The sequence below is a fragment of the Fringilla coelebs genome (genome assembly GCF_963513975.1).
Source record: "Fringilla coelebs genome assembly, chromosome: 2".
In the NCBI taxonomy this organism is placed as follows: domain Eukaryota; kingdom Metazoa; phylum Chordata; class Aves; order Passeriformes; family Fringillidae; genus Fringilla; species Fringilla coelebs.
Window position 1 is genome coordinate 112741172 of NC_140029.1, and position 27328 is coordinate 112768499.

General features: G+C 41.0%; 2 protein-coding genes across 7 annotated transcripts in view; one reads left to right on the forward strand and one right to left on the reverse strand.

Annotated features, from left to right (window-relative positions):
- Positions 1-679: 679 nt before the first annotated feature.
- Positions 680-7757, reverse strand: MPC2 (mitochondrial pyruvate carrier 2). Its single transcript, XM_084225152.1, has 5 exons — positions 7524-7757; positions 4153-4193; positions 2565-2649; positions 1381-1492; positions 680-913 (listed from the first exon to the last, which is right to left on the reverse strand). The coding sequence occupies exons 1-5, from the start codon at positions 7627-7629 to the stop codon at positions 874-876; spliced, it is 384 nt and encodes a 127-aa protein (XP_084081278.1). The 5' UTR covers positions 7630-7757; the 3' UTR covers positions 680-873.
- Positions 7758-8203: 446 nt separating this feature from the next.
- Positions 8204-27328, forward strand: part of DCAF6 (DDB1 and CUL4 associated factor 6) — a 74456-nt gene continuing 55331 nt past the window's right edge. For 4 of the 6 annotated variants that reach the window (XM_084223689.1, XM_084223691.1, XM_084223693.1 and 1 more), the window contains exons 1-2: positions 8205-8485; positions 24546-24607. In XM_084223689.1, the coding sequence (XP_084079815.1) occupies positions 8392-8485; positions 24546-24607 (156 nt within the window). In that variant the 5' untranslated portion in view covers positions 8205-8391. Of the gene's footprint in view, positions 8486-24545; positions 24608-27328 lie in introns of all 6 variants that reach the window. The other 2 variants (XM_084223690.1, XM_084223692.1) reach the window with 2 other exon arrangements.

Consider the following 27328-nt stretch of genomic DNA (forward strand, 5'->3'; position numbering starts at 1 on the left):
GAGGGGGACTGGAATATACCACTCTCTTCCTAAGAGTATTCTTCTTCAGTCACTGTGTCACTTGGTGACCAACACAGCTGGAGAACTTGCCACTTGAGACCCTGGGACCAAGGACCAAGCCACAAGGACCAAGACATGCAAGTGGAACTGTGGCAGAACAGAGAACTGACTTCATGGTGGGACAGTCTTTGAAAAAAGGGAGTTGACAGACTCATCAGAACCTACCTTGCCTCAGTTATCTATTCCCCTGCATGTGAATTCCTGAGTCTAAGTCCGGTGCTTCAACACCCCTATCTTCTGCCTGGAGTTGTGAAGGAAGCTAAAACACCCGTGGCACATTTGTTTGTTGTCAGTTTTTTCAGACAGTGGTGGTTGGGGAACAAATGAAGACACACACAGCTGAAGCTGGAACAAATATCCTTGTGCTACCAGGGAAGGAAGAGCATCAGGAAATGAAATGCAAATGCTACTGTTAGTTACTGAAATATGGCAAACCCCCACCAAGTCAGGTGGTTTTCTGACTGTGACAGGAAAGATCACTTCAGTCTGAGGCTCTGGCTGTCACCAGTACTGTGTCACTCCCCGCACTGTTCAGTGGAGTCAGATAAGGTGAGACTCAGCAACTCTTTTTAGGCAAAATACAGCCAGTTTCTTTAAAGAAACAATACAACACAAAAAATTCTGCCTTCATTTTAAAAGGTTGCCCTTTATTTGTGTGGAGATACTTGGTTATTTGCACTTAGAAAACATTTGCTCTCCTTTATTTTCCTCTTTTATTTTCTCAGAGAAAAAAACATTAAAATTAGTGAAGCTAGGTCCCATGGGGATGGGTTTGTGCGTTGCTAGATTTGACCTGTTGGGTTAAGCATCTCTTTATTGCACTTGCTGTTGTGCTTTTAGCTCCTGATTATACCTATAGGAATAAAACAGAAAGAGCACAGGCTAAGAATAGAACACCAGTTACAATAACAGTGTTTTCCTAGCAATCTGTTCACCAGAGGAGGTTTAAAATTACAATGGATTTGAGGGTGGAAACTTGGGATAGGATATCTTAATTCTTGTAGGAAGTACAAAGTAGCTAAGTTTGCCACATTCCTGGCCAGTACTGAAGCCAGAAAACTCCCAAAGTTTCCTTCAAGAAACAATTTTTTGAAAAATGCTGCTCTGCTTAAAAGCTCTTTGAGCCAGCTGGAGCTGACACGATTCAATGCTGCTCTAGCTAGACTGAAAATATTTACAGTTCCACTCTGACTAAAAACATTCTGTAATGTTTCATTAATGGTTCAGTTCCTCTTGCCTGTTGCACTGACAGAGAGGCTGGCAGCATTTATAAATTCCTTGTTAATGCTTAGCAGTACTTGTAACCTTATTAATGCATACCTCCATATTCGGAAAAGCTGGGAAGCACCAGCACAGCCCACAAAGAAGTTCACAGCAAACAGACTCCAGTTTTTAGGGATAATCACCAGAGAGTACCTTGACCAAATAAGGCCTGTTGAAAAAAATGGCAAGTTTAAAGATATTTCTGATTAAATATTCAGATATTTCCCTAAGTTTGGAGGCAGATTCATAGGCCAGTTGAAGTAAACAAATTTCATAACTTCATATTAGACAACTGCTTTGCTTATAACTACCTTTTTCTCACTGAAAAGTGCCAGTGGGATATCTACAGGTATGTACTGCATTTTTCTGAAATAGCTACAGTAAGGTCAATCATAGTCTGAATATCAAAGATACTCTGCAGTCTACAGCAGCCTAGACCGTAATTCTCCAGCAACGTTGCAGTGTAGTGGTATTTTGCTGTATATCCAGCTTGCTGCACTACATTGGAGATTATGCAAAACTTGTGCAAAATGCACAGGACTGCATCAGATATCAAAGTCTGGAGGACCATTTCAGACAGGAAAAGCATTGGAAAAAGCTGCCCAGGGAAGTGGTGCAGAACCATCCCTGGAGGTGTTTATAAGAAGTGTAGTTGTGTCACTTGGAGACGCATTTTAGTGGTGGACTTGGAAGTGCTGGGTTAATGGTTGGACTCTATGATCTTAAAACCTAAGTGATTCTAGAATTACAGACTATTGTTTCTGCCAGTGTGAGAATTCTTGGCAGACAGCAGTGGAGTAGTACATGTGCCACTGCTTCCAATTTCTTGTAACACTTGGAAATTCTTTCCACTTATTTTAGTGTAATTACCCTACCATTCTTAAATCCCTCAAAGTCTGTTCTAAAAAAGTCACTGTATCCTGGACTGATTTCAAAATTACTTGATCTGAAGGAAAAGAGGTCACTTACTGCCATGAATGGTATCATGGTAACTTAAGGGATGACACTCATGCCTAACTCGTAGCAACTTGTGCTGAACAATTCCAAATTAAGACAGGTATAGAAAACTGTTGCATAATTAGAGAATGCTTACGGATTTAATAACAAGTAGAGGTCTGGCCTAGAATCAGCATCCAACAGCAATAGTGACAGCTAGCGTGTTAAAATTAAGGCTTTCTGTAGAAATGTATTAGTAGTGATGTAAGATTCTGTGTGAAAACACAGAGTAAGTGTGGCTTTACCTGTGGCCATGAGTACTGCAGACTGTGCTGTGCTGAGCTTCTCTGCTGGTCTGGCCATGTCAGCCAGTCCAGCACCCACCAAGCCCTGCAAAGAGAAATTCAGTGAGCACCAGTCTGGAACTCCTGTAACAGATGAAGAGTTTTACAAGGGGAAGCTGCTTCACAGCTCAGTGCTTATCCGACTGCATTATGCAGGAGATGGGATGCATTCTATGAGCAGTTAGACTGGCAGACACCATCCATTTCCAGGTCTTTGTGGTAGGAAAAAGAACACAGTTATGGCAGCTACAACTGTGTGGCAATAAAATCCCAGGCACTGGCAGTTTTGTATTAACTCAAGTACAAGGTTAATTTGAACACAGCTTCTTAAGAAAGCAGCTGAAAAAAATCCACCCTTGTTTTCTTGCAACAAGTAGAGGCTTATCTAAATAAGGACCTTCTTTCCACAGGTCAGGCTAAGATACTGCTGGTAAACTTGACCCCTTCACTCAGCTTCATCTGAGCGGGTAAAAGTGCTTTTTTTAAAATATAATTTCAGTAATAGTAGAAAACGTGCAGCTGAATTGAGGAATAGCTTGGCTGATCTACTTAACATTAGCAGCAAACACTGCTTGCTTTGTTTGTTGTGTTATTGCCCTCTACTGGAAATACAATTTCATGTTCCTGTTACAGCAGTTCACAAAAACCCCCAAACAAAACCCCTAAGAAAGATAGTCCTAATGCTTTCACCCAGGACTCCTTGGGCACAGAAGAGCTGCTTGTGTGCTCTGGCTCAGGAGGGTGTTTCCAGGGAGAACCTCTGAGGAAGGGGAAGGTTAACCATGGTTCCTGCAGCTCCAGTCCAGACAACTGAACAAGAAACCAAGCTGCAGCTTAGAGCACAATGTTGCCTGTGGCCTGTAAAACGCTGGGGTTCACAATGGCAAAGTTACAAAGCAGCTGGCAATGGTAAGGGTAGGTTACATCCTTGTTATCAAACAAAATCAAACCCTCATGGGTTTGGAGATCTCTTGTTTTATCTGTATCAGTGCAACACCTCAGAAGAGCACAGTGAATTAGGAGGTGGCATTTGCATCACCTGGGCACAAACACAGCCCAGGGCTGTAGGCAGTGGGAAGCAGAACCTCACAGGAGGCAGAGAACTACTGACAACCACAATGGCAGCTGCCTTTGTCTTTTAGGTCAAGACCACCTTGCACTCTGACATTCTTCAGCCTGCCTTCAAGCTCTGAGCCTTAGGAATTGGCTTCCTTAAGATACTTCTCGAATTCCTCAATCTCAGAAGAAACACATGTTTTATGGGTTTTGCATCATGCCTACCTTGAGCAACAGGTGGTGTTTCACTAGAGAAAGCCTTTGTGAAACCCAGTGAAAAGCACAATTCTTCCACAAAGCATTTTCTCCATGCTGTATCCCCTTCATGCTACCTGTTATTAAGGCTAATTTTGTTCCTCCCCATATATTAAGAATTAGAGCCTCTAATCTTTCTGCAGGCTCAAGTATCTGCTGGGAAAGTTGCTTGCTCAGTGTGTTGCTGCAGATTGCCCTGGGCATGACACCCAGACACCAGCTGGCATCTTGTACTTACCCATTTCATAATAGGTGCCCAGAAAAACACTGTTTTGGGACCTGAGGGAGGATGGGAGAAAAGAAGTTAAATTACTTAGTAAATGCAGCTGTCTTAATACCCACAGTAAGTTTAACTTGGTTTATTTATTTTTTTTAATAATGAATTGTTTATTTTAGTATTTTTTACTGCTGTACATTAGCTCTGGCACCTAATACTCATAATTCATCAACCCAATGCATCACCCTTCAGTTGTGTAATCACTCCATACATTTCTGCAACAGCTGGATAGGATTTTGTATGTCCATGTTTAAGCAATTGAGGACACCAGAGCAGGCAAAATGCATTTATAACTGAAAGAGTTAGGAAAACACCCCAAAAATCTACCAGTAGGCAAAGGAGGATTATGGGGAAGAGGATGAAATCTCGAGAAGGAAGGGAAAACAATCCAATTGCATGGGACCTGGGGAAAAAATAACTCTCTTACAAATACACATAATTTCCAGTGGTGCTAAAATAGCAACTGGTTGGTTAAAACAAAGCCCTGCAAAGCCACACCTACAACTACGCCAGAAATCATTAATCTGGGACTTCTGCTCCAAGTCTTAAATGAGAGACCACAATCCAAAGTACCAACCCCCCTGTGAAACAGTCAGGACACTGTTCTAATTTTATCACAAAAAATTAATGTTTAGGTCACTGCTCAGCATTCCAATAACATGCAAGATGAAGCCAAGTTTTCAGTGTAATATATTACATAGGAGTAACTGCCAGGACTGGTTGCCTGCTTTTTATCAGAGCTGTTTCTTCACTAATAATTCAGCCTTTAAAAGACCTTGCACTAACTACTTGTACTTCCAGTTTTAACCACCCTCAAGTTTAAAACTGCGACTTAGGAAACAAAAACTGGCTTGGCAGCTTTGCATAAAGCCCTTTTTAACCCACCCTGCTTGTGATCAAGTTTCAAACTGCATTTAATAACTACAAGCACATTACCTTTTGTCTAATATTGTTGAATATTAGATAACAGCAGCTTAATGTTCTTCCTTTAAAGATACATTCTTCAGCTGCTGTTCTCTTAGGCACTTATTTGGTGTGTCAGCATCAGTCTGTAAATTCAGCTTGTTGTAAATAAATCAGTCTTACAGAGTAGCTTTAATTACTAACTATATCTTATTCTAAAACACAAATTCAGATTTGGAGTACTAGAGAATGTGGGGTGAATATAAATTATTAAACTGACATTCCCTAAACATCTAGTAGAGTTTTCAAGAAGACTGACATTAATTTTTATTAATAATAGAAAACTCAACCATTTCAAACTTCTGACTGCAGAACTAAGAAACAGTTGGAGACAGGGAAGGTATCAAGCCGAGTTTGTAATTAGGTAAGACTGTCAAACACCTCTCCTTGAAGGCACTCCAGCAAGCACCCTGCCTGGGTGAGTTCTTCGCAGCTCCTGACATCCAGATTTTTTTTGAGGATGAATATGACAGCAGCACAAGGAGACCAGACGCCAATTTGGATATCATGTGTGTGACCAGTTTATAGAATTTATGACTTCTATTAAATATAAGAAGTCTTAGTGCTGAAAACTTGATTTTAGTCAGGCAAAGTGAACCAGAGAGGCCAAAGGGGAGGGAGCACAAACTCAGCCCATGCTTTCCCATGGCAGCCTGGGGAGTTGGTGTGCCAGGCCCTCCACTGTCCTCCAGCAATGCCAGCCAAAGAAACAGTTTTTAACAGGCACCAATTATTTTGCTGGAAGCTTTCTTAATGCCAGGAAGTGCTTTATGCCTCACAAGTGATTTATAATTTCATGACAATGATGCTTATATTCCTGAATTAGACTAGAGATTTGTATGTCACTGGAGATAAAAGAAAGCCATTCATTTTTAACCCACTTTTTTTTTTCTGCAGTCAGAGTGACATCTATTGCATAACTTTCTCACAGACACACCTTCAAGGCTAAAATAGAAGTCGCAGAGGCTCAGTTTCTATACTTGCTTGTGCTGCGACTTTTTTCACTTATACCTTCAGTAATAGATTATGACAGATATGTGTGTGCATATATAACATACATATATACACAGAATCCTTTAAAATGGATTTATTAATTACATCATTATGGTGATGACTAAAAGCAGCCCACAGGCAGTTTTGTGAAGTGAAAAGCACTGCAAGAGAACCTGCAAAACCTTCTCCAATTCCCACTACAGCTCTGTTGAAGAAGGAACATGGATGTTCCCAGTACCTGCTGTGCCTTGCATCCACTAAGAGCATCTGGAAGCTGCCACATTTCCCACCAGTGGAATGTGTCTCTCAGTGTTGGACATATTGTCTCTTTATATATAAAAACAATACGTTAATGTTAAATACATTGGTCAAGTGAATTCAGTAGAAATCAAACATTTTGAGAAATACACTTTTCACTCTTTGTGATTTCTTTAGAGCAACGTTTTTCTTTCCAAGAAAGGGCCATTGTAAGAGGACAGAGCAACTGACTTCAAACCAAAGTCCATTTTCACAGTGCCTATTCCTGGTAGGTGAAGAGTCAAGGATGCCTGTGACACTGACACAGAGCAGTGGGGACAGAGCCTATGGAATGCCAGGATTTTATCGGGCACTCGTTTTAACAACCGACGCAATTTGTTTACATGACAAACACCACGTAGATGGCTCTGAATGAGATCATTTTACAGGAGGTTTCTCCCTAATAACAAACCCCCACGGAAAGGTAAACTGTAGGTCAGGTGAGGGGAGCTCATTCTTTACCCGCAGGAGGCCTCCAGCGAATTCACCAAGGGCACGAGTTGCCTTTGGTAGTATCATGGGATTCAGCAGAAAGCAAATAAAACCAAAGGCTGCCTGAGTTGACCAGGGCACATTCCAAGATCAGAAACCCTGGCAGCGTCCAGGGCCAGGCTGGATGGGGCTTTCAGTAGCCTGCTCTGGTGGAAGGTGTCCCTACCCGTAGCAGCGGGTGGAAGATCTTTAATATCCCTTCTAACCCAAACCATTCCACCATTCTATGATTTTTCCAGCACATCCCCTTGAAAGAAGCGGCTGCCGAGGCCTCCAGGCCCCTTTAAACCCACGACATCCCCTGGGCCAGGCTCTGGCAGCCCACGCGATCCCTGGATCCACGCCGCGGTACTGCGACAGCAGCGCATCCCTCCCGGAACCACCCGATTATCCCATTCTCCCTTCGCAGACACAATCAATTCCCCGTTACGGAGCAGGACTGCGCTCCAGGGCCGCTTTCCCGCGCCAGATGCACCCTAACCGCGTTACTGCGGCCCCGATCCCGCCCCGCTCCCGTGCGGAACACATCCCCTGCTCCGCCCTTCCCGCCGCTACAACCGGGAGCCAAGGTGACCCCCGCCTATTACCCGCTGGGTGATTGTAGAAGGGCCGGAACCGCGGCGGCAGCATGAGCTCGATGCGGTCGAGCATGCGGTGGTAGGAGGCGCGGAGTCCCGCGGCGGCGGCGGCCATGGCGAGGGACGGGGCGAGCGGGCTTCGAGCGGGGAGCGGGGGGCGAGCGGGGACTAAGCGGGGGCCGCGTCTCGTCCGTCCGTCCGTCCTTCCTCCGCCCAGGCCCCGCCCCCCGGACCTGCCCACCCGGCAGCCAGCGCTCTGATTGGTCACCACCGCAGGGAGCGGGGCGAGGCGGAGAGCTGCGCGCGTCGCTATTGGCTGAGGGCGCTGGCCCGGGCACCTGGGGAGAGCTGGCGCGCCCGCCGCCCTCGCAAGGGCACGGGCGCCCGGCTCAGAGATGGCCGCCTCCGCTTCGCTCTCCCCTCAAGATGGCCGCCGCGGGGGAACCCTGCGCTGCGAGTAATGCACCCAAAGCCAAGATGGCCGCTTTGCGGCTTCATTCCGCTTTACTGGACAGGGCGGGTTTGCTCCCGGCGGAGCCGAGCGCGCTGACGTCACCCTCCACGCCCACGACGAGCCCTCCCCTCAGTCGGGGCGGGGCGACCTCACCGGCTCGCGCGAGACGCCCATTAATCTCGGGCCCCCCCGCCGCTCGGTGGGCGTGGCCCTCCGGCAGCCGGGGTAGGCGTGGCCCCGCTCGCGGTGGGCGTGTCCCGGACCCGCCGCGCCTGAGGCTCGCGGTCGGTGCCTCGGCGCGAGGCGGGCGCGGGGCGCGCGCGCGGGGACCCGCTCGGCGGTTCCCATGGTGATCGCGCGCGCCCGGCCGGTCCCGGCGCATCCCCCCCGCTCGGCGCGCGCCGTTCCCGCCCGCGCGGGGCCATGTCCCGCGGGCGCTGCCCACACCTGCTCTGGGACGTGCGCAAGCGGACCCTGGGGCTGGAGGAGCCCGGATTGCTGCGCAGGCACTACCTCGGTAAGGACGGGCGCTCCGGGGGGCGGGGGGTGCGGACGGGCTCCGGCGGTCCTTGGCGCCCCACCAAGCGGGGAGGGGGCCCGGAGCTCCTTCCAGGCGCCGCCGCTCCCCCGCTCGGCCGCGCCGTCCCGTAGCTCCGAAGTTTCCTGTGCCCCGTGTGGGGCGGCGACGCCTTCTCCAAACCCGCTCCCGGCCCCCCGCGCCCTCAGGGGTGGTCCGGCGCACCGCTGCCCCATCCCTCCGCGCTGCCGGTGTGGCCCGGGGCCCGCCAGGACCCCCCGGTCCCTCGGTGCGCGGCTCCGCTCGCCCGCCGCCCTTGCTTCCCGAAGGAACTGTTGCACGCCGAGATCCAGCCGGGAAGTTGGGCGGCGGCTCAAAATAGCTCCGGTGTCGGCGTTCCGTGCCCGGCGCCCGGCAGGGTCCGGATTTATCGGCGCTGAGCTGCCGGAGGCTGGGAACAAAGCACGTAGACGCCTCCGGGATCATGGCGCGGCCGATGTCCCGGCGCCCTCGAGGTGTTCCCGGGGCTCTGGGGAAGCCGAGCCGCTGGAACGCGCTCGGTGCGGGCCGATCCGCCCGCCCTTTGTGTCCCCAAGTGCTCCGCGGCCACCGCGGGGTCCCCGCAGGCGCCCCAGCCCCGGGCTGCCCTCGCCTCCATGCCCTCGCCAGGAATTTTCACTTTCCAAGTTAAAGCCAGCGCCACTTTTAGTTCCCGAGGCCGCGGGGAGGTTTCCGTGGCGTGAAGGAGCTATCGATATTCTTTGTCGTGGCGCAGGTTCTGTTAAAAAAGCGTTACCAAAAATATTTTTAAATACTGGCATTTATTCACCTGTTTTCGGAGGTGTGGAGATCCATCGTAGTGGCACTGTGGATTTGGGAGGGTGTCTCTCCGGGGTAGATGGCTCGGTGAGTCGGGAACGCGTTCTTTTGTGCTCGTGTGGCAAAACAATTCCTGCCTTGGAGTGGAAACCTCGAGTACTCGAGATGGAGCTTGATTTACAGTGTTGTAAAACGAGTGTCGATCTGTGTCTCCCAGGCTTTCCCGGCTGTGCTCGTGGTAATGGTCTGTCGTTTGTTTTTTTCCTGGTGGAATTTAAGGTGAGATATCACATTACTGAACCTAACTCAGGAATTTTCTGTCTGTAGTCCCTGAGTGCTCAGTAATCCATAAAAGGTTAATCGAGGAAATCAAGGTTATTGCTGGTATGTTTCTACCGATTACAGAGAGGGGTGTGCGTGTATGTGCAGTGCACAAGTCCCTTGGAAAGAAATTTTGAGTCGTAAAAAAAAAAAAAGATTGAGAACTAACGATCTAGCTGCTTTTGATTTTGGTTATGTCTCAAGCTGTGCTTGGCCAAGCATTAGCTGAGGATTGTTCTAACTTTTAGTGATCAGTCCTTCTGACTGGATTTTTTTTTTCTTTTTGTCTGCTCCAGTTGGAGCAGAAAGGCTCAATGTTAAAATTAGGACTATAGTGTGCAGATTCTGAAGAAGTGCCATTTTTTTGAAGAAGATCTTTGTTGGTTTTTTCTTCTGGTTTTATGTGGCTGTGTCTCTGCAAGTTGAAGTACTAAGATTTCAACAGTAGAAATCATCTTCCCAGACTTACCAAGATGTCTTTTCTGGATGCTGCTCCAATAAAATTCACATAACTTTAGTTAAAAACAGAACTCTGGTGCCTTGGTTAAGGTCTCATATTTACTGTTCTTCTTTTCACCTAAACAAGTTCAATTGCTTGAGAGCCTTGAAAGAATAGGACCTGGCAAAGCCTTTCCACTGAATTGATGTTGAGATCTGCATTGGTGGTGGCAAGACATGCTCAGTCCTTACTGACTCCTGCTTTTCACCAGGGGGTTGGTACAGGGTGTGCTTGTCTTGTAGAGCCACTGCACTTTTACCCCAACTGGCATTTATGGCCTTAATAAACCCACTGATTGGGCTGCTAGTCAGGTGTGGTATTTCAAGTGCAGATTTCCCAGAGAAGACCTTGTTGTGCCTTTTTCTGTGCAGGGCAGTGTAGGTGTGGGTCTTTTCTCTTTCAGACTTCAGCAGCTCTGTGTAGGAGCTTTGTTCTCTGGCCTACTGGTCAAGACTGCAGTGGTCAGCTGGATGCCACTGGTTGTTGGTCACTGCTGGTCTGACCTGCATGGGAAGTAAGGCTTCCTATTTGTAATTTTTTTTTTTTTAGTAGTGTTTCAACAGTCTGGCAGACAGAAAAAATGGAGGGCAGGAATTTCATTGTAACTTAGGAGTAGTATTGGGAGACTTGAGGCATTGTCCATGTGCATTTTTTGGTTTTTTGTTTGGGCAAATTTTTTTTTTTGCAAATTTGTCTAAACAGTTATGGATTCAGGTACAAAATGAAGTAGTTTTCATATCTCTTCTTTGCTTGCTGCACTTTTTCAGCCACCAAATAAAAGAAAAAGTATTTTAGCAAGTCCATGACTAACAATGCAGTTGGGAGGAAGATGTGTCTGTGTGGATGGTACTTGCTTAATGAGCCCTTCACTGGGATGGATGTGTTGTGCTACAATGTAAAATATCAGAAATATCGACAGTGACCGTGTTTTGAAGTAAGACATCTGAGAACTAATTGCTGTTTCCTATTTACTCAGTGTTTTAGTTTCATGTGAACTGGCAATCAAGTGGCGCTCTATAAATAGCCTCTCCCAGCTTCTGAAAACAGCTGCTCCAGGAAGGATCTGTGTAACGTACCTTTCCATGCAGATAGCTCACCCCTGGAATTTATTTTGCCTTGCAAAATCTCTGTCTGATTTTGCTAGATCTCTAAATAATTGCTCTGAAGCCCAGCCAGTTCTGGACAGAGTTCCAGAGAAACAGCTCATGAAGATGGGGTCGTAGGTGCATCCCTGGGATGTGTCCTTCAGGTGTTATCCTTTGGTGAGAGCTCCTGCTGTGATGAAAGAGGGAAGATGTGGGTCTCAGCAATGTATCTGTTAGCTACGTTTCCTTCAGCATTTGTAGGCTAATTAGTCTCAATTTCAGACACCTCTTGTATTTGAGGTCTCCAGAGGAAGGCAGGCTGGGGGGGAGGCTGTCAGTAACTCTCTTTAATTCAGTTTAGGCGTCCTCTTAGCCCGCTGCTGGTGGGAGGAGCCCTGCTGCTGGATCACAGATGGAAACTGAGTTTCAGACGGCTTTCAGTAGCTCATGGTGGGGCTTTTACCCTGAAAAACATTGGTGCAAACTGTAGTATCCAAGTTAAATTCTGGCTTGAATCTGGCAAGTGTAATTACTCAGGATACTTTCACAGGAATCTCCAAATCTTGCAATTTTGTATCATTTTGGCAATGTTTCAGCTTTGAGCGAACAAATCTGTTCCGGTGGCAGGTAAAGTGTTCTGTGCCAGCGCAATAAAGGCCTCTATCTGGATTAAATATAGCATATAACAATTTGGCTAGAGAAATGGCAGCATGGGTTTCTTGCAAGAAAGAGGAATCCATAATTCCTCTGAAGTATTTAATTTGATAGGTTTATTTGCTTTTCTGTGAAGGGTCCTGCTGCCAAGAATGACTCTGTTTAGACAGCAGGAAGAATGAAGACTTTTCCTTTTTATTTTTATTTGTTTGTTTTGGGGTTTTTGTTTGAGTGGTTTATTTTTGCTGTCTGACATAGCATGTTATCCAGAGAAAGTCTCTCAGTTTAAAAGGAGAGGAGCTGATGCTGTATTTTAGCTCAGAGTGGCTGTTGGAAGCTGTGATGCTTCATACAATGGAAGCAAATATCAAAATAATCAGCTGTCCCCAATCTCTGATATCTTCATGCAGATACTATTTTCTGAAATCTTCATTCCTTCTTTTTCTTTTAAGTTTAGCATATATCTTAGAGATAGCATTGTGGTGCTTTCCCATGAGCTCTCACTCCTCCTTCCTGAAAGATTGTTTCATATCTTACTAAGTTTTTATCATCCTGGTTTTCAAGATATGGGAAAAGTTTGAAGTCTGTAAAAAACTCACTGCAAGGAAACCAGTAGTTAGATTCATTGTGATCGAATTTTGTAAAGCTTCAGCAGTTCTTAGTAAAAAGAGACCTGTGAATATTTGTATGTAGGGAGAACTCACTGAACTACTTAGCTTTCAATAGTTCCCCCTCTTTTTAGGGATGAACCACAGTAACCCCAGAGCTAATTACAGTTTTGAAGTTAGTTGATTGCCCTGCTCATAAGTAGAGTTGAAAGCCAGGCAAGAATAGCTAATATAACTGATTAGTTTGGATACTGACTGCCTTCCATTCATGTCGGTTTATAAAACTAGTAATGGCTGGTTGAATGAAGATAGAATTGGGTGTTGCTGTTGAACGTTTGGTATTTCCTAAAATACATTGCCCAGAGTGTGAGAGTGAATTAAAATACTTCCTTAAAATACTGTAAACTTTCATTCTCTCTTTTGCTTTTCTTGGTCAAACAAGCCAACCAAATCCAGCAGAAGGGAAACTTGAATGCTGGGGAGAACAAACAAAAAGAAAGATGTTATTTTCCCCAGTTTTTGCTCCAGCTATATTTTTACATGTGGTATCTTGGTCTTTGAAAATAATGCAGAGTAAGAAGGTTCAGAGAGCTTTAACATGATCAGCTTTGTAGCTGGTGCTCTTGCAAACTTGGAGATGGGCAGAGTATTTAATCAGCCTTTCTTCTTAAATTCTTTGTATTATACTTTTGATGTTTAGTTTTTGGTTTTTTGTTTTTGTGGGTTTTGCTTTGGTTTGGTTTGGGTTTTTTTGTACACTGTTATATTTCATGTCCTAAATCTCTGAAATTAATTTTCTTTTCCATCGTGTGTTAAAAACACTCATCTGTCACAGCTAAACTCCAGATCTGGTAGAGGTGTTTTATGTTATTTTTTTCTTCAAGTCTAACAGATTAACTGCTGCTTGAAAAAGAAGCATTATAAATGTACCTGATGGTCTGATTATGAGAGCACAGTTCTGTAGTGATGTATTCTATTACACTTCAAATACTTTGTGAAACATTACTAACTGAAGTGTATAGAAATATGTAAGTGAACTCCTCAGATTTTTTTTTTTTTGTTAGAAATTGTTTCTGAATAATAGAAATAGGCAGAGGCAGAATTGAAGTTCACTGTGTAATGAATGACTTGGAGGAAAACACATCTGTAGAACAATTTTTACATGCTCAGTCTAATATTGGAAGGAGGCAGGAAGCATTAGGAAAGCAGGAAATTTGGTGTAGTCATTGGATCTTCTCTGGTTGTGTAGAAAAGCTTAAGATGCCTAAGAGTATCACAGAAAAGAGATGTAACTCCCCTTGTTAATAAAATCAAGGCTTAGTGACTACAGTCCTTAAAAAATTACAGATGGGCTATTGAAAGAACAATGTGGCATTGAGACCTGTTGATAACAAATTGAATTTGGAGGAGTTTAATCAAGAGACTGTGTCTGAAATGAATTCCCTGATACTATCTCATTTTAATTGGTACCAAGGAGCAGAAAGGCACTATATGTATGTTAAAACAGCTTGTAGGAAAAGATATGAGGGGTGATCCTAGCATACAGGATTAATGATTTTTTTTCCTACTTCAAAGTAAATCAGCTCAGATAATAAAGACGCCCATTTTAAAGCCTTTAATGATGGTAAAGGATTATAAAAGCACAGTGTAACAGAATCATCTGGACAAAACAACAAAAAAATGCTGGCTGGTAATAATTTAGTAGATATCAGAAAACCAGAAAGAGATGTGAGCTGGGAGGAAGGATTAAGGTTAGATGAGTATTTCTGTGGCCTGAGTGCTGAATGCTTAGCTTTAATTTTAATCAGCCTTCTGTTATCTTTGGGCTTATTTCAAGGATAGACTAACTGAGCTATGGGAGTGGAAGACATGAGCCACTTGGACCTGCAAGGGGTACAGCCATGTAGCATTAATCTAGGTAATTTGACAGCTTGTTTTGCTGTTATCTTAGAAATCTTTGCACATGGTTGATATCATTGACCTTTTTTTCAGTTTCGTCTTCCTGTGTGTTTTGTGGTTTAATTGATATGGTTTGTTACTGCTCCTTTCCCCACAGTGTTGTCCCATTTTACTTCCATTCAGTGATGACTTGTTGATGATAATTTTTGGGTATTTTCTTTAAAAAAAAAAAAAAAAAAAGGAAAAATTACATGCAGGGTCTGGGATTACTTCATGCCTTCTGTCACTCTGTGCTAAAATAAGAGAATGATTTCCAATGGCTGTTTTTAGGATGCTGGGGATTCATAGTAGCACAGCTTCTGGTTTTTTATGTACAAACACCAGTTTGTGTAAAACTGTAGACCCTTACAGGTCACATTATTATGTTCTTTGGTGGGATTACTTTGCAGAAACCTGCTTTTTGGGTTTTGTTTTTTCTTTTTTTTCTTTTTAAAAAAATTATTATGCTACTGCCTAGATCCGAACTTAGCAATGAACCTACTTGCTGAGTTTTGATGTTTTAATTTTCTAAACCACCAACTGTTTTGCTGCTGTTGCATTTTGACATATGAATTAAAATGGAAAGTGGATTTCTGGCATTATATTTGGCCAGAAAGAAATGATGAAAAATTGGTATAACTGTTGATCATCTGTCCTTCAGAAATTTAGAAGGCCTTTCCCGTTGTCTGCAGATTTGTCATAATTTCTTCAAATGGACAGAACTATGCAGATGTACTGTTTGATTTTAATGGATTAACCTTATGTGTAATATCTGTGATTAACAGAACATTAATCATATGTGTTAATGGCTCCCAGGTAGTAGGAGTGTGTGTAAGTGGGTTGTAGTCCCAAGGCTTTGCATGTATATAATTATATATATACATACATACATATACATACACACACACACACACACACACACACACATATATATATATATAAACATTCATTATAATATTTGAAATATACTCAGTTTCAGGATGCAAATGTATTTGCTTTATATCCTTTGGAGCCTCTGTGTTCTTCTGCAGACAGCTGGAGACTGAAGACATTTGTGTGCACTTCTAATATACGTTCATTTTTGATTGCAATATTTCATTACATTTGCATTGTGTGCTTTTAAAGACTGTGTTTGTACAGGAAATGTGTTTGCTTTGTAAATAACTGCCTGCCTTGATGCTGAGTGTTTCAGACTGCTTCGTAGTTAAGTTGTACCTTGATCTTCTAATAATGAGCTTTGATACATGAAAGCTGTCTCTCGCTGCAAAAACAAGTCGTGTACAGCATGTACTGGATTTGTATTTCAGGATGAGGCAGTGATGAGAGAGATCCTTTAGATCTCTTCCTTTATTTATTTTTTTTTTTTCCTCCCATAGCTTTCTTCCAGTTGGATTGCTTCCATTAACTGCATTAGGGCAGACCATTAAACCTGCCTGTGTTCAGTCACTTCCAAGATGTTGCACTGCAGCTCTGTGAGTTCTTGTGACTTTGCATGTGATTCCTGGTCTTCTATCTTTGAGTGTCCTCAGAATAGTTTAGTGGGATATAACTGATCATGTATCAAGAACCTGTTGACACTTGAGACCAGTCCTGTCCTGGCACTAAGGAAAGGGATCAATTCAGACACAAACTATGCCAGCCTTTGAACAAAGCTGGATTTTTCACTGGCTGAGTGCAAGTCTTGACTTTTTTGTGCCTTTGGAGCTTAGTGAGCTGCTGTTTCAGATGTGTCCCAAGTGCTCTAGTGTGTATTGAATCATTAAATATTGAATGTGAATATCGTGAGATGGAATCTGAGTCACATCAGTGAATTTTAATAACCTCTTATTTTCCTCATCTTGTTCTTCAAGGATTTGCAGGCTTTCCTCTGGGAAGATTGAGTGTGTCATTAACACTGACTGTTCTATAACAGATATCATGGGCAAGATGAGAATCTGTCCCTTCTCTTCCCTGTGAATACCATGTGTTCTGAACCATCAGTGCTTGTTCAACCCTTTTTGAACTGCTGAAACTTCACCAAAATAAAAAACTGTTGAAATTAAACTGTTAAATCCAACCCACCTCTGTATTTAGGTTGCATTGCTTTTTTACAGTTATTGTAGTCTGTTCCTGTTCTTTACCTTTCTAGGAAATGAGGAAAAAATCTGGTTCCTTTTTAATTTGGTTTTATTTTAAGAACACTGTTGTGTCCTAAGAACTCTCTTTAGTAAAAAGAGTCTTTGGAGTTAAACAGGTTGTTTTTTGTTGCCTAGGATGAATACATATAGTTTAATGCAACAGACAGTGTAATTTTTAAAGGTTTTTTTTCCCCATTTGTTTTTAAACAAAGGGGGTTTGAAAGGTTGGGGTTTTTTTCCCATTTATTTTTAAATACCCAGGTATAATTTAACCTATGTCAGTACACTGTTAATTTAACAGTCATCTACCACCAAGACTCAGCTTTCTACTTGAGCTCCACTTTTGATGTAATAGGTCTTCAATCCCTGGCAGTTTCCTGGTGTTTACATTTGCAATCTTATGGGGTTATGACCCATATCTGTTATGGTATCTATATATCTATTTCCCAGTTCCCCCAAACAAACCCAGCAGTGTACAACTCCTATACTACCCAGGATTAAATGGTATGTTAAATTAGGCAGGTGTGCAGAATGTTAAATGCCTTAATTCAGTTCCATGCTATCCAAGTTCTCAATTTCACTTGTGGGAAAGGCAGGCCCTGGGGTGTTTTTTGCTAGAAGACATGGCTATAGATATGCTGGTAATCTGTATAATCACTTCTTAATCTGTTTAAAGATGAGTATTGAGTTAGCTTAAACAACTTTAAATAGTAGGCTTTGATTTTGCCTGGAGCCTTTGTCTGGAGTCACTGGTGTTAGTCCTGCTGGCAGAGTGGGAGAAGCAGCAGCCTCTGGCAGGCACTGGAAGGTGATAGCAGGACTGGTGACATTGGGGACACAAACCTCCTCAGCAGGAAAGAGGACATTCCTCTATGAATGCTCTCTTAAAAGCAGATTCCACATTTTTTTTCCTTCTCCTAGCCATTCTGCATACTCCAGTGTTCATTTTGCCTGAGTGCTTGGAAGTGAGAGACCCTGGTTCTCCTAAAAGCAATTTTAACTTCTGCGCTGGGGTGGAGCAACACTGCATTTCAGATTCCATGCCATCTTTTCTTGCTGGGAAGTGGAGCTCCTAATGAACCTTGGGTGTCACCATGGTCAGTAGTACCTGAGAACATAAAGCAGAGTTCCTGACGTGTATTTCTCCAAGTGTTGTTGAGGATTGGCTGGGTTATTACATTGATGTCATTTTTAAAGGAAAGTATTCAACATTGCTGCCCACATAGTTTCAAATGAAGACTTTTAAAAGTCAAAGGAAAGCATTTCCAAAGATGTATTGAAACCTATAGTAATACTGTTTACTCCAACTTGCAACAATCTGCATAATATTTATTTTTGCCTTCAGTTCATAGAAGCCTCCTTTGGCTTTTCTTTGGAGAAGAAAGCAGGGCACAAGTGTATTTTTCTTGATCTGGTAACTATTGTTTTTGTGTTGGTATCTGTTTTAGAATTTGGAGGTGTTTCTTTGGGAAGCGTATTTTAGTGCTGGTGGAGAAAACAGTAAAAGCTTTTGCATGTAGTTAATCCTATGTCCAGTTAATCACTTAAGCTATGCCAGATAGTTTTCTGTTGAGAGGAGTAAGGTGGTGTGTGTTATCTTTTACATAGATAGAGCTTCTCTTAGTTTTGTCATGTGAATTTTCTCTTCTGCTCTATAGAAATTAGAAATATTTGTGGCACAATAGAAAAATTTCAAGTGCCTTTTTTCTCAGTGAGTAGTTGTATTTGATCATTGGACTACTTTAAAGGATTGAATAAATATCAAAATTGCTGAAAACTGGCATATTTTTCCTCCTGTCACAAAACCTCACTTGCAGTCTGTGGCAAGAACAATACAGGAGACTTAAATATGGGCAATGTAAGGGGAAGTGTAAGAATATCTGTCAGAATGTGGTGTACTTGTGAATGAAATCCACTTAGCACCAGTCGGTACAGCACAGATAATGTGCCTTCTCTGACAAAAGTACTTGTGCTTTATCCTACATTTTTTGTCACTGAGAACACCTTAAATACTTTGTATTAATGCAGCTGAATTTTATGAAATCTTTCAGGCATAAACCATGGTAAATATCAAACAGAAATCAAAGCCATTGGTTTAAAGCTCAAATGCTTGTAACCTTACCAATTATGGAGCTCAGTGGAGGCTTATATTTGGGAGTGTATACTTTCAGTATCCAAAACATGTTTCAAAATTAGTTACAGACATTGGTACTAACCAAACACATCTTATCTGTGCTCTTACCTACAGTAACCTATTTTTGCAGATTCTGTCGAAGCAAACCTAAGCAGAAGTATTTTCCAAAATGCTTATTTAGTACCCTAAATGTATAACATTGCTGAACTACTTTTTTATTTTTTTCAAAACTTCAGCAAAACTTTTTTTGTTTTTTGGTGGGTTTTTTTGTTTGCTTTGTTTGTTTTGTTCTGTTTGGTTTTTTCTTTTTTTTTTCTTTTTTTTTGTTTTTATTGTTGTTGTTTGTGGGGGTTTTGAGATCAGATTTTGTATTAATATACTCACCATGAGATATTATAGTTGCTGATTTATAATTTAGGGCATAGTGTCCTGTCTTCTGTAGTTTCTGTCTTGGTGTTATAATATCTGAAAGTTTTGTGTTTCTTAATACCTAAAACTCATTACTTGAGCCTGTCTTAGGATTTGAGTACAGGCTTGATTAGCACCACGTTGTTTGATGCTGGCTGGTTAGCGGCAAAACTCTGACATATTAAAATGGCAAAGAAGTCTCTTTGTAGACAATAAAAAATATTTTGTGTTTTCTTCGTATCATTTATTCTTTCAGGCTTTGTGATGTATCATTAAGAACAAAGAATAATTTGAGTTATCTGCTTTGAACTTAAACCATACTGAAATAGTTGATCATAGTCTCTTGAAAGGTAGTCTTTTAAACATTGACAGAGCCAAGAGTTATATTTTTTTTGGCATTTTTGCAGTTGTGCAGAAGAGTGAAGAAATATAACACAGAGCCTTGTTCAAAGGATTGGAAGTCACACCCATGGATTTGGTTTCTGGCAGTACTGCGGGTTCACTCTTTTCCTTTGATAAATTGCTTGAGCCTTTGTCACAATGGCTATAAAATAGGGCCAGTGTTGGCCTACATAGCTAACAAGTGATTTTTAAGGTTGTCATTAATCTTCATGAATTTTAATTTACCTTGGTGGAAGTTTATTCAGTGCTTATTATGTGTAGTCCTGTTTGCTTTATGGTATATGGAGAATTCTGGTTGCTGGAAAAATTGTGTTTTGATGTGGATCAGAAGAGTTTGAGGTAGTTAATCCAGCAAAATAAGGTATATACAAATGGGGTTACTTCAGAAATGCCTAAACTGTATCCTGAAAAACCAAGAGAAGTTTTGAAATGCACTCAGAGTGCAGGATAACATGTGCTCTGCATTGGGAACAGATGCTGGCTCCATTTCAGCTTTAAACTAGGGCATTCCAAATGTCACAGCGAGCCAGCGCTGAGGGACTTGGCCTTGCAAAAAGCCAGCTTGATATAAATGAGTGTTCATTTGATAAATGGGGTCTATTACTGAGTAAGGGTTGTCTTTTAACATCTTATACTGTGCTGGTGCTGCTTTGGATCAAAGTTTAGTTAAATTTCTGCGGAGCACAAGTGTGCTTTCAAGGTAAACCTTCATCATTAAATGATCTGTACTTTTTCAAGGGGAAACTTTGGAGCCCAGTTTTAAATATATTAAGGTTTTGCATGCTCAAAGCATCTAACTTGTCTGCTGTCATCAGTTCTGAAGCAGCTTTGCCTAAGTTACTTACAAAAGAAAGGTATGTGTCTCTCTGCCAAAACAGGCACATAGGAAGCACCTGATCAGCAATTCTTAAACTGAGGATTGTGACTTAAATGGTGTCATAAGGACTGTGAGTGGGGAGTACAAGGGGATGCTGTTTTATTTTGGTATTGCTCCCTGAAGTGAGATTAGAGCACTGCCCAGACACCCAGGCTGGGTAATTCTCCAGGTGGGAGTTGCAAGGCAGCATTTGGTTTGACCTTGCACGCAGTGGATGTTTTGAACAAATAAAGTTACAAAGAAGCAGTTGCAGCTTCTCTTTCACCTGCTTTCTTATGTTTAAATTTGATCATGAATGACTCAAGGTGGGGCTTCTTACATACAAAGAATGGTCCCTAAGTCTCCAGCTTAATATAAACTAAAAACATTATAGATCACTGCACTGTGTGTTTCACTATACCTTGAGGCTTCAGTAGTGCATAATGTTTGGTGAGAATAGGTGGATGGCTAAAAATGAGAATATTATTGATCATTATACTGAGAATAGCACTGAACCTTGAGGCTTCATTTGGTGCATAACTAGTGAAAATGGGTGGGTGGAGCATTAGTTTGACAGCTTTCCAAATTTCAGCTATGTAAACAGTGGGAGGTCATCATAGCCATTTGAAATTTAACAGGGTGCTTTTTTTTGTTTTGCTTTATCATGTTATTGTTAGTAAATTCACCTTAGCAGTGTTGAACAAAACCCATATGTCCAGTGAGATAATCTTGGTGATGACAGCTTGATCACTTGATCCATGTCCTAGGCCTTATTTGAATATAGGAAGCAGTATCTTGAAGCACCTTCACAAAATTAAATGATTGCCTTTCTAGGGGTACTACGTAGTTAAGGGGAAAAAGAAATAGTTTCTGGCTTGAGAGCCTCTTCTAAGTATTGGGGTGGGAAAAATCTAAACATGGCAGAGGTCTTGATGCTGATATTGTAAGAGGAAAGTACTTTTGGGGTTTTGTTGGAAGGTTGGGTTTCATCCATCATTGTAGCTGAAAGGGGGGCCAGGAGGGCTGCCTTTGTAGGAAGGTGGAGGGAACAGGCAGTCTTTGGCTTAGGTGAATGGGAATTAAGGATTGTGAAGATTCTTGTCACTTGGGAGAGCAGAGCCCTTGACATGGAGGATCTGACTGTTAGGAAGTCCAGCAATAAGAGCTGAGATGCTGAAGAGTAAGTACAAAACAAACCAAGAGGTATTGCTTCTTAATTCTTTTCAATGTCATAAAAGTGGATCAGTGACAAAAATATTCAAGTGACAAATTCTAATACTTACTGCAGCATTTTTTATTAAACCAAGTGAACATGTGGGAGTCATTGCTAAAGTACAAGGAACACAGATTCACTGACTTTGCTCAGCTTTTAATAACAAAAACAGAGGCAGTATTTTCTTCAGTTTATTAATGTAGTTCAGGTTTTTATTTAAGAGTAAAAGCACCACTTAGGATCTGGTTCTAGTTTTGAATGGTCAGATAAACTACAAACAATAATTCAGTTGCCTTACTGCATTTAGTACTTAGTCAAATAAGAGGGGGTTTGGAGGCAAAACATTTTAACTGCTTTCACCCTTGCTCCCGTTTTCTTTAGGGGAATATAGAAACTATTTAAGTTGTAATTTTGTTTGCATTTAATTCCTTTCTCAAATATATAGATAAAAAATGATCAAAGGATAAATAACTAAACACATATATAACAAATCATACATGTGATCCTAACAATTTTAAAAAATGTTTTAAGTGGCCAGGTGTTGAGTATGTGAGACACCTTATGCCTGCATCTCAGGTTTACCAAAACTTGTATAGATACTGTGTTCTTATTAAGACCAAAAATCCTAATCTAACAACAACAAATTGCTCATATCTTATTTTGTCAACAGATTTCTGTAAGGAAATAGAAATTTAAACTGCAAATGTGATTAGAACACAGTTATTGTTCTTTACTTGCTGGTTTAAGTGATTTGGACTAAAACCAATGCATACAGGAAGGAGAAAAATCTGTTGCTCTGTTTGTCTCTAAAAATTAGTTTGAATCATCTTTGGTGTTTGTGTGTACAGGGGATTCTCAGCAAGCACCTGCCTGTTGCTCTGCAGACATCACCTCATTCCACATGTATTTTCTGCGCATGGTGCAGTGCCAACAATCATCCACTGCTATCAGATTTTTTCCGTTCATCAATGAAAGTGTGATGGGTCTGGCAAACACTGTATTTTTGTGTTGGTCTATGGAGTATACAATTCTTAATGAAGTTATCCTATTGGAGGTAGTGCATTAGTGCTCTGTATTTTGCAATACAGGAGCACCCCTGAAGCAAATTTTAAAGCTTCTGTTATGCAAAGTGATACCCAAGCATGCAGCAGGTGATATTTCCCACCTCAGCATTCACATTTACTTACAAGCAATTGAAGAAATGAGGTTAACCTGAAAGTAGGAATCTTCATGGAAAACACAGAAATAATTTTATTTGAAAAAATAAGGGGATTTCACAGAAAGGTACAATAAACCAGCCATTAAGAATCTAAAGTCAAAGTGTGTTCCTGGAGGGTGAAAAAATGGGTAAGGAGAAGTGGTAAAGAAAGCCTAGTTAACTAGGTAGATGTGTATTCCTTGATGTGTATATCAAAGAATGCATACATTCTTGCTAGTAGAGCATGGTGCATAAGATGTCATTATTTTAATCTTTCTCTAATTATGCTTATTCCTGGTTAACAGAAATTGTGGCACCTGAGATGTCACAACTTCAGTGTTTATAAAATGGGGCATGAGGGAAGTCTGGCTTTTATCTTTTTAAAGCTGGCTCAGGCATGCTTTAAGTGCAAGCACTTTATAACCATTTCACCCACTAAGTACCTCCTCTTGAAATAGAAAAAATATTTTGCCGTAGTATGATCTTCATCTAATGTGGTACTTAAGCAGTGTTATGAGAAATTTTGAATTTTGGAGGTGGCTTCTACTTCCAGCAAAACTGAGGTATCTAGCCCAGACATTTTGATGGAAGGAAGGCTGTATGAGCATTGGATGGGGTGCAGGTGTTGGCGCTCTGGAAGGATGTCCTGGCCTTGGAGGAGGGAGTGGGGCAGGGATGCTCAATGCCTGCTTCCAGACAGGTGGTTGTGAGGGACCAGGTGTGGATATCAGGTGTTCTTTTGCAGGGCTGGAGAGTATATGGGAGAAATAAAAAGCATTCAGAAGAAGCAAGTGGAGAGAGGAGAAACTCCTTTTCCAAATATGTGCTACACTGCCAGAGGTAGCACTGAGCTCTGACATGGTTCTGCCTTGAGCTGAACCAAAGCAAGTTCACAAAAGTAGGATTTTCAGATGTGGATTCTCTTGCTGTTCTTTTCCTGATTCTATGTTTTTAAGGTTCATTTTGAGTGAATTTCACAGTTACATATTTGGAAACAGTGCAGCCTGGCATAAGTCTACACTCTGATGCTCTTACCTGGAATTTTGTTCTGAGAGATGCGCTAACACAGAATTTAAAAAGGGATAATGGTCCTTGAGTTTAGAAACTTTTGGGATTGAAGTTAAAAATATTACGTTTACCAGTATTTTTCTTTTCTGAGAGTGCTTTCTGGGGAATATTAGGTTCAGCATAATCTGAGAGTTGGAGCCATGTGTTGAAACACCTAGTTCAGGAAAAGACCACATTTTTGTCAATTACTCTGGTTTTCCTTCTTCATGCGTTTAGTACAGTAGTGTTTTTAGTGCAGTTTGTACATAGAGTATAAGGACACGAAAGTTCTTGGGGCTTTGTCTTCATATGCATTTAGATTTATAGATTTCACCTTTATCCTTCATCTCTTCACATACTTTGTATGAAATGGAATGTTACTGGTCTTAAATGTAAATTTTCCAAATGCAAGGGTTGTACTGCTTAAACTATGTTATTGTAGCTCCCTCTCAGCTAAGTGAAGCAAATAACCACAGGATTAATTTCTGTTTTCTTGCTATTAGTTTTAGAGGGATCATCAGCCTGTGAACCTGTCAAATGTTCATTTTGCCATTTCTGCACTCCTATTAAAGGTGGTGAAAGAACCAGCAAATGTCATGCTTATCTTAGGATTTGTAAAGCGAGAACCATATGAATTGTTTCAAGATTTAAATTTATATTCTGGTTCTTTACCGTTTAGGTTTTTACCTGTGAATTGTCATTAGCAGGCTCTTAACTACTTCAGTTTTTAAAAGTTATGTAATTGGTGTTTTTCTTCACAGGGAGAAGAGAATTTATCCAAAGATTAAAACTTGAAGCAACCTTGAATGTGCATGATGGATGTGTAAGTCACTTGTTGCTTTTTTGTTTGTTAAAAATTGTTAAATTGTGATTTTGTTGCCATGGTAATAGTTCCTCAACTTAAAAAGGCAAATATCTTATATTTGTACATTAAAGCTGTGCAGGACCACTCTGCTTGTTGAGATCTACATCTGAATTCTCTTGCTATTTGTTTCTTCTTGAATATCTGATGCTCTTACCGTTGAAGCAAAACAAAATACCATTCCCGTATCTTAATGTTGTGTCTATTGTTGATTGAATTAATCTCTCCTGCCATTTAAACACATTCATACCTTTTCAGTTAGGACTCCTCTTAAACATTGAAATGAAGTATTTTTTTTTTGTTTTGTTTTATTGTACTGTGTTGAATTAAAAATTTATTAGTGTTTCGAGTGATTTATTTTCCAATTTCAAAAAGCAAATCATCAGGTCCTACATACTGACTTGTAGGCAATGAAAACAAAAAATAAGCCTTCCTGAAAGGCTTATTTAAATATTAATATTAATTTTTGAAAGGGGTCCAGATATTTTAAAACATACCCTTTTAAATAAAGCTTTTACCTAAACTAGGTTCAGGACAAATAGGCTGCCATGTTACCTTTGAGGATTTGAGCAGAAATTTATGGTTTTTAAAGTATTTGTTGTACAAGATATCTGAAAAATGAAAGTATTGTATAAAAATGAAAATGTAAGTGAAGCTTTTGTACTTTAATGTGTATTTCTAAGACTGTACAAACATAATGATTATTTTAGCTTGAGTTGCTTGGACTTTTAATTGAGGAGCAATATAATTTTAAACTAGCACAGCAGTAGTTTTAAGGGACAAGTGTTGTTAACATCCAGCCTTCTCGAGATCAGAAGTATGATTTTGATGTGCCTGTGTTTTTGTGAGCTTGGAAAGTCTGGGAAAGGCCAAGATTAGAACTGCTGTGTATAAATGTGAACTACCTGACTGCCTGACTACCTTGTAAGTTTAATGTTCTAGTACAGATGGTGTTAGTGTAATGACACAAATATATACATTTTTCTTTTTTTTTCCCAATAAATGTTACAAGAATGATCATGTAAGGTCTCTTCCAACCCAGACAATTATATGATACTGTGTGTATTTATTAATTTTCGTATTAAAGATTGTAACAGTGATACTTTGCTTCCAAATTTCTTCTCGAAGTAATTTTTCATCTCCTCAAATACTTAAGATTAAAATTTTCAATTTCTTTTCCTGAAGTTGATTAGGGCTTTTTATTTATTTTTCTTTATTTCCTTATAAAAAGAAGTAATTGTTTCCTATTAAAATAGAATATAGGAAAATAATATTTCTTCACTACTTTTTAAATGTTAAGTGACTGATCTCTATTCAATTATCTGCTTCTATGTCATGTAATAGAAGTTGCAGATTTGGTGCTGGCTGTTGATGTTGCTTTAATCTACTTGATGGATATTTATTTGAAAACTAATTTTGATGTGACTGTGTTAGCTTTGAAAGTATGCTTTTACATATGGCCTAATTGTTTCAGTGGGTGGAAAATACTTGTAAGCTTACAGCATTATTTGCAAGTGTTTAAAATACTACAGTATTTAAATACAGTATTAAAATACTACAGTTTGAAAAAATGTCTTTAGAAGTTGAATTTGCTCAGAACTCTCCAGCTTTAAGGAATGGGCTATTGGGAGTTCTTACCTCATTTACTGTGTGGTTTGTTTTTTTTTTTTTTTGCAAGGAATAATCTTTTAAGGCTAACAACCACTCAGTATAATTTCTTACTATTTGTTTTTTAAAAATCTGTGACATAGAAATCAATAAAATGACAATGCTTGTACTGATTAAACTCCTTATCTCTTTATTACCATCAATGGTAATTAGGCCTTTTTTTTTTCTTCTTCTTCTTTCCACAACTGTTGACTCAGCATGCATTTCAAATGTAGGGAATGAATGCTGTATTGTCCTATTAAAAAGTGTTTCTGGGTTTGGTTTTTGGGTGGTTGGGTTTTTTAATGAAGGTTGGGTGGGCAGAGATTTGGGGGTTTTCTTTGGTTGCTGTTTGGTTGATTGCTGTTTTTAAGAAGTTTTTCGTTGTTCTGTTGAATAAGTTTATATTTTCTATGTAAAGCATGCTGTGTAATTGGACACAGTGGACAACTTACTTAAGGCAAGAAATTTTTTTACTAATTTAGGATAAAAGTAAAGTCCAAGTTCTTGCCTGTTACACAGAAGAGAGATCCTGTGGGAGATACAACTGTGTGTATAATCATACCCAGGCAGGATATCTGTGAAAAAGGGAATATTCCATTAATTACTTCCCATATCCACCCTGTTGTAACAGTAATATTACCATAACACCTTTTGCTTGAAATCTGAGTATTTTCACCTCGGAGTTCAGGGGCAATTCTCTTTGAAACAGTCCCATTTTCTCCTTGGTTTGAAGACACAGTTTCTAGCAGCAGTGTGTGAAGTAATTGAATTGGTTCTACAGAATTATTGATGTCTGACAGCAGCCTTATCATCCTTCCAGGGCAGGATTTGCCTCTTTCAGCAAGGTTCACATGGTCAAATTCAGTAAGATCATTTGTATGCCAGAACTTGCCATTTTCTGTGTTAGCTGTAAAGGGAGCTTAAGAAGAGGAAATGTACAGAGGTGGGTGAGCTGTTCTGTATGAAGTGATTAAATCCAAAGGAGAAATGTTGAAAGAGAAGCAATCTGGACCAGCAGCAATGAAGTGTGAG

What these genes read in the sequence shown, in the direction of transcription:
- MPC2 (XM_084225152.1), bottom strand. Translation starts at nt 7,629, where the DNA reads ATGGCCGCCGCCGCCGCGGGACTCCGCGCCTCCTACCACCGCATGCTC. An exon ending in CTTCTACAATCACCCAGCGG is followed by an intron (nt 4,194 to 7,523) that starts GTAATAGGCGGG and finishes ATCCTCCCTCAG; the next exon opens with GTCCCAAAACAGTGTTTTTC. An exon ending in TGCAGTACTCATGGCCACAG is followed by an intron (nt 1,493 to 2,564) that starts GTAAAGCCACAC and finishes TTTTTTCAACAG; the next exon opens with GCCTTATTTGGTCAAGGTAC.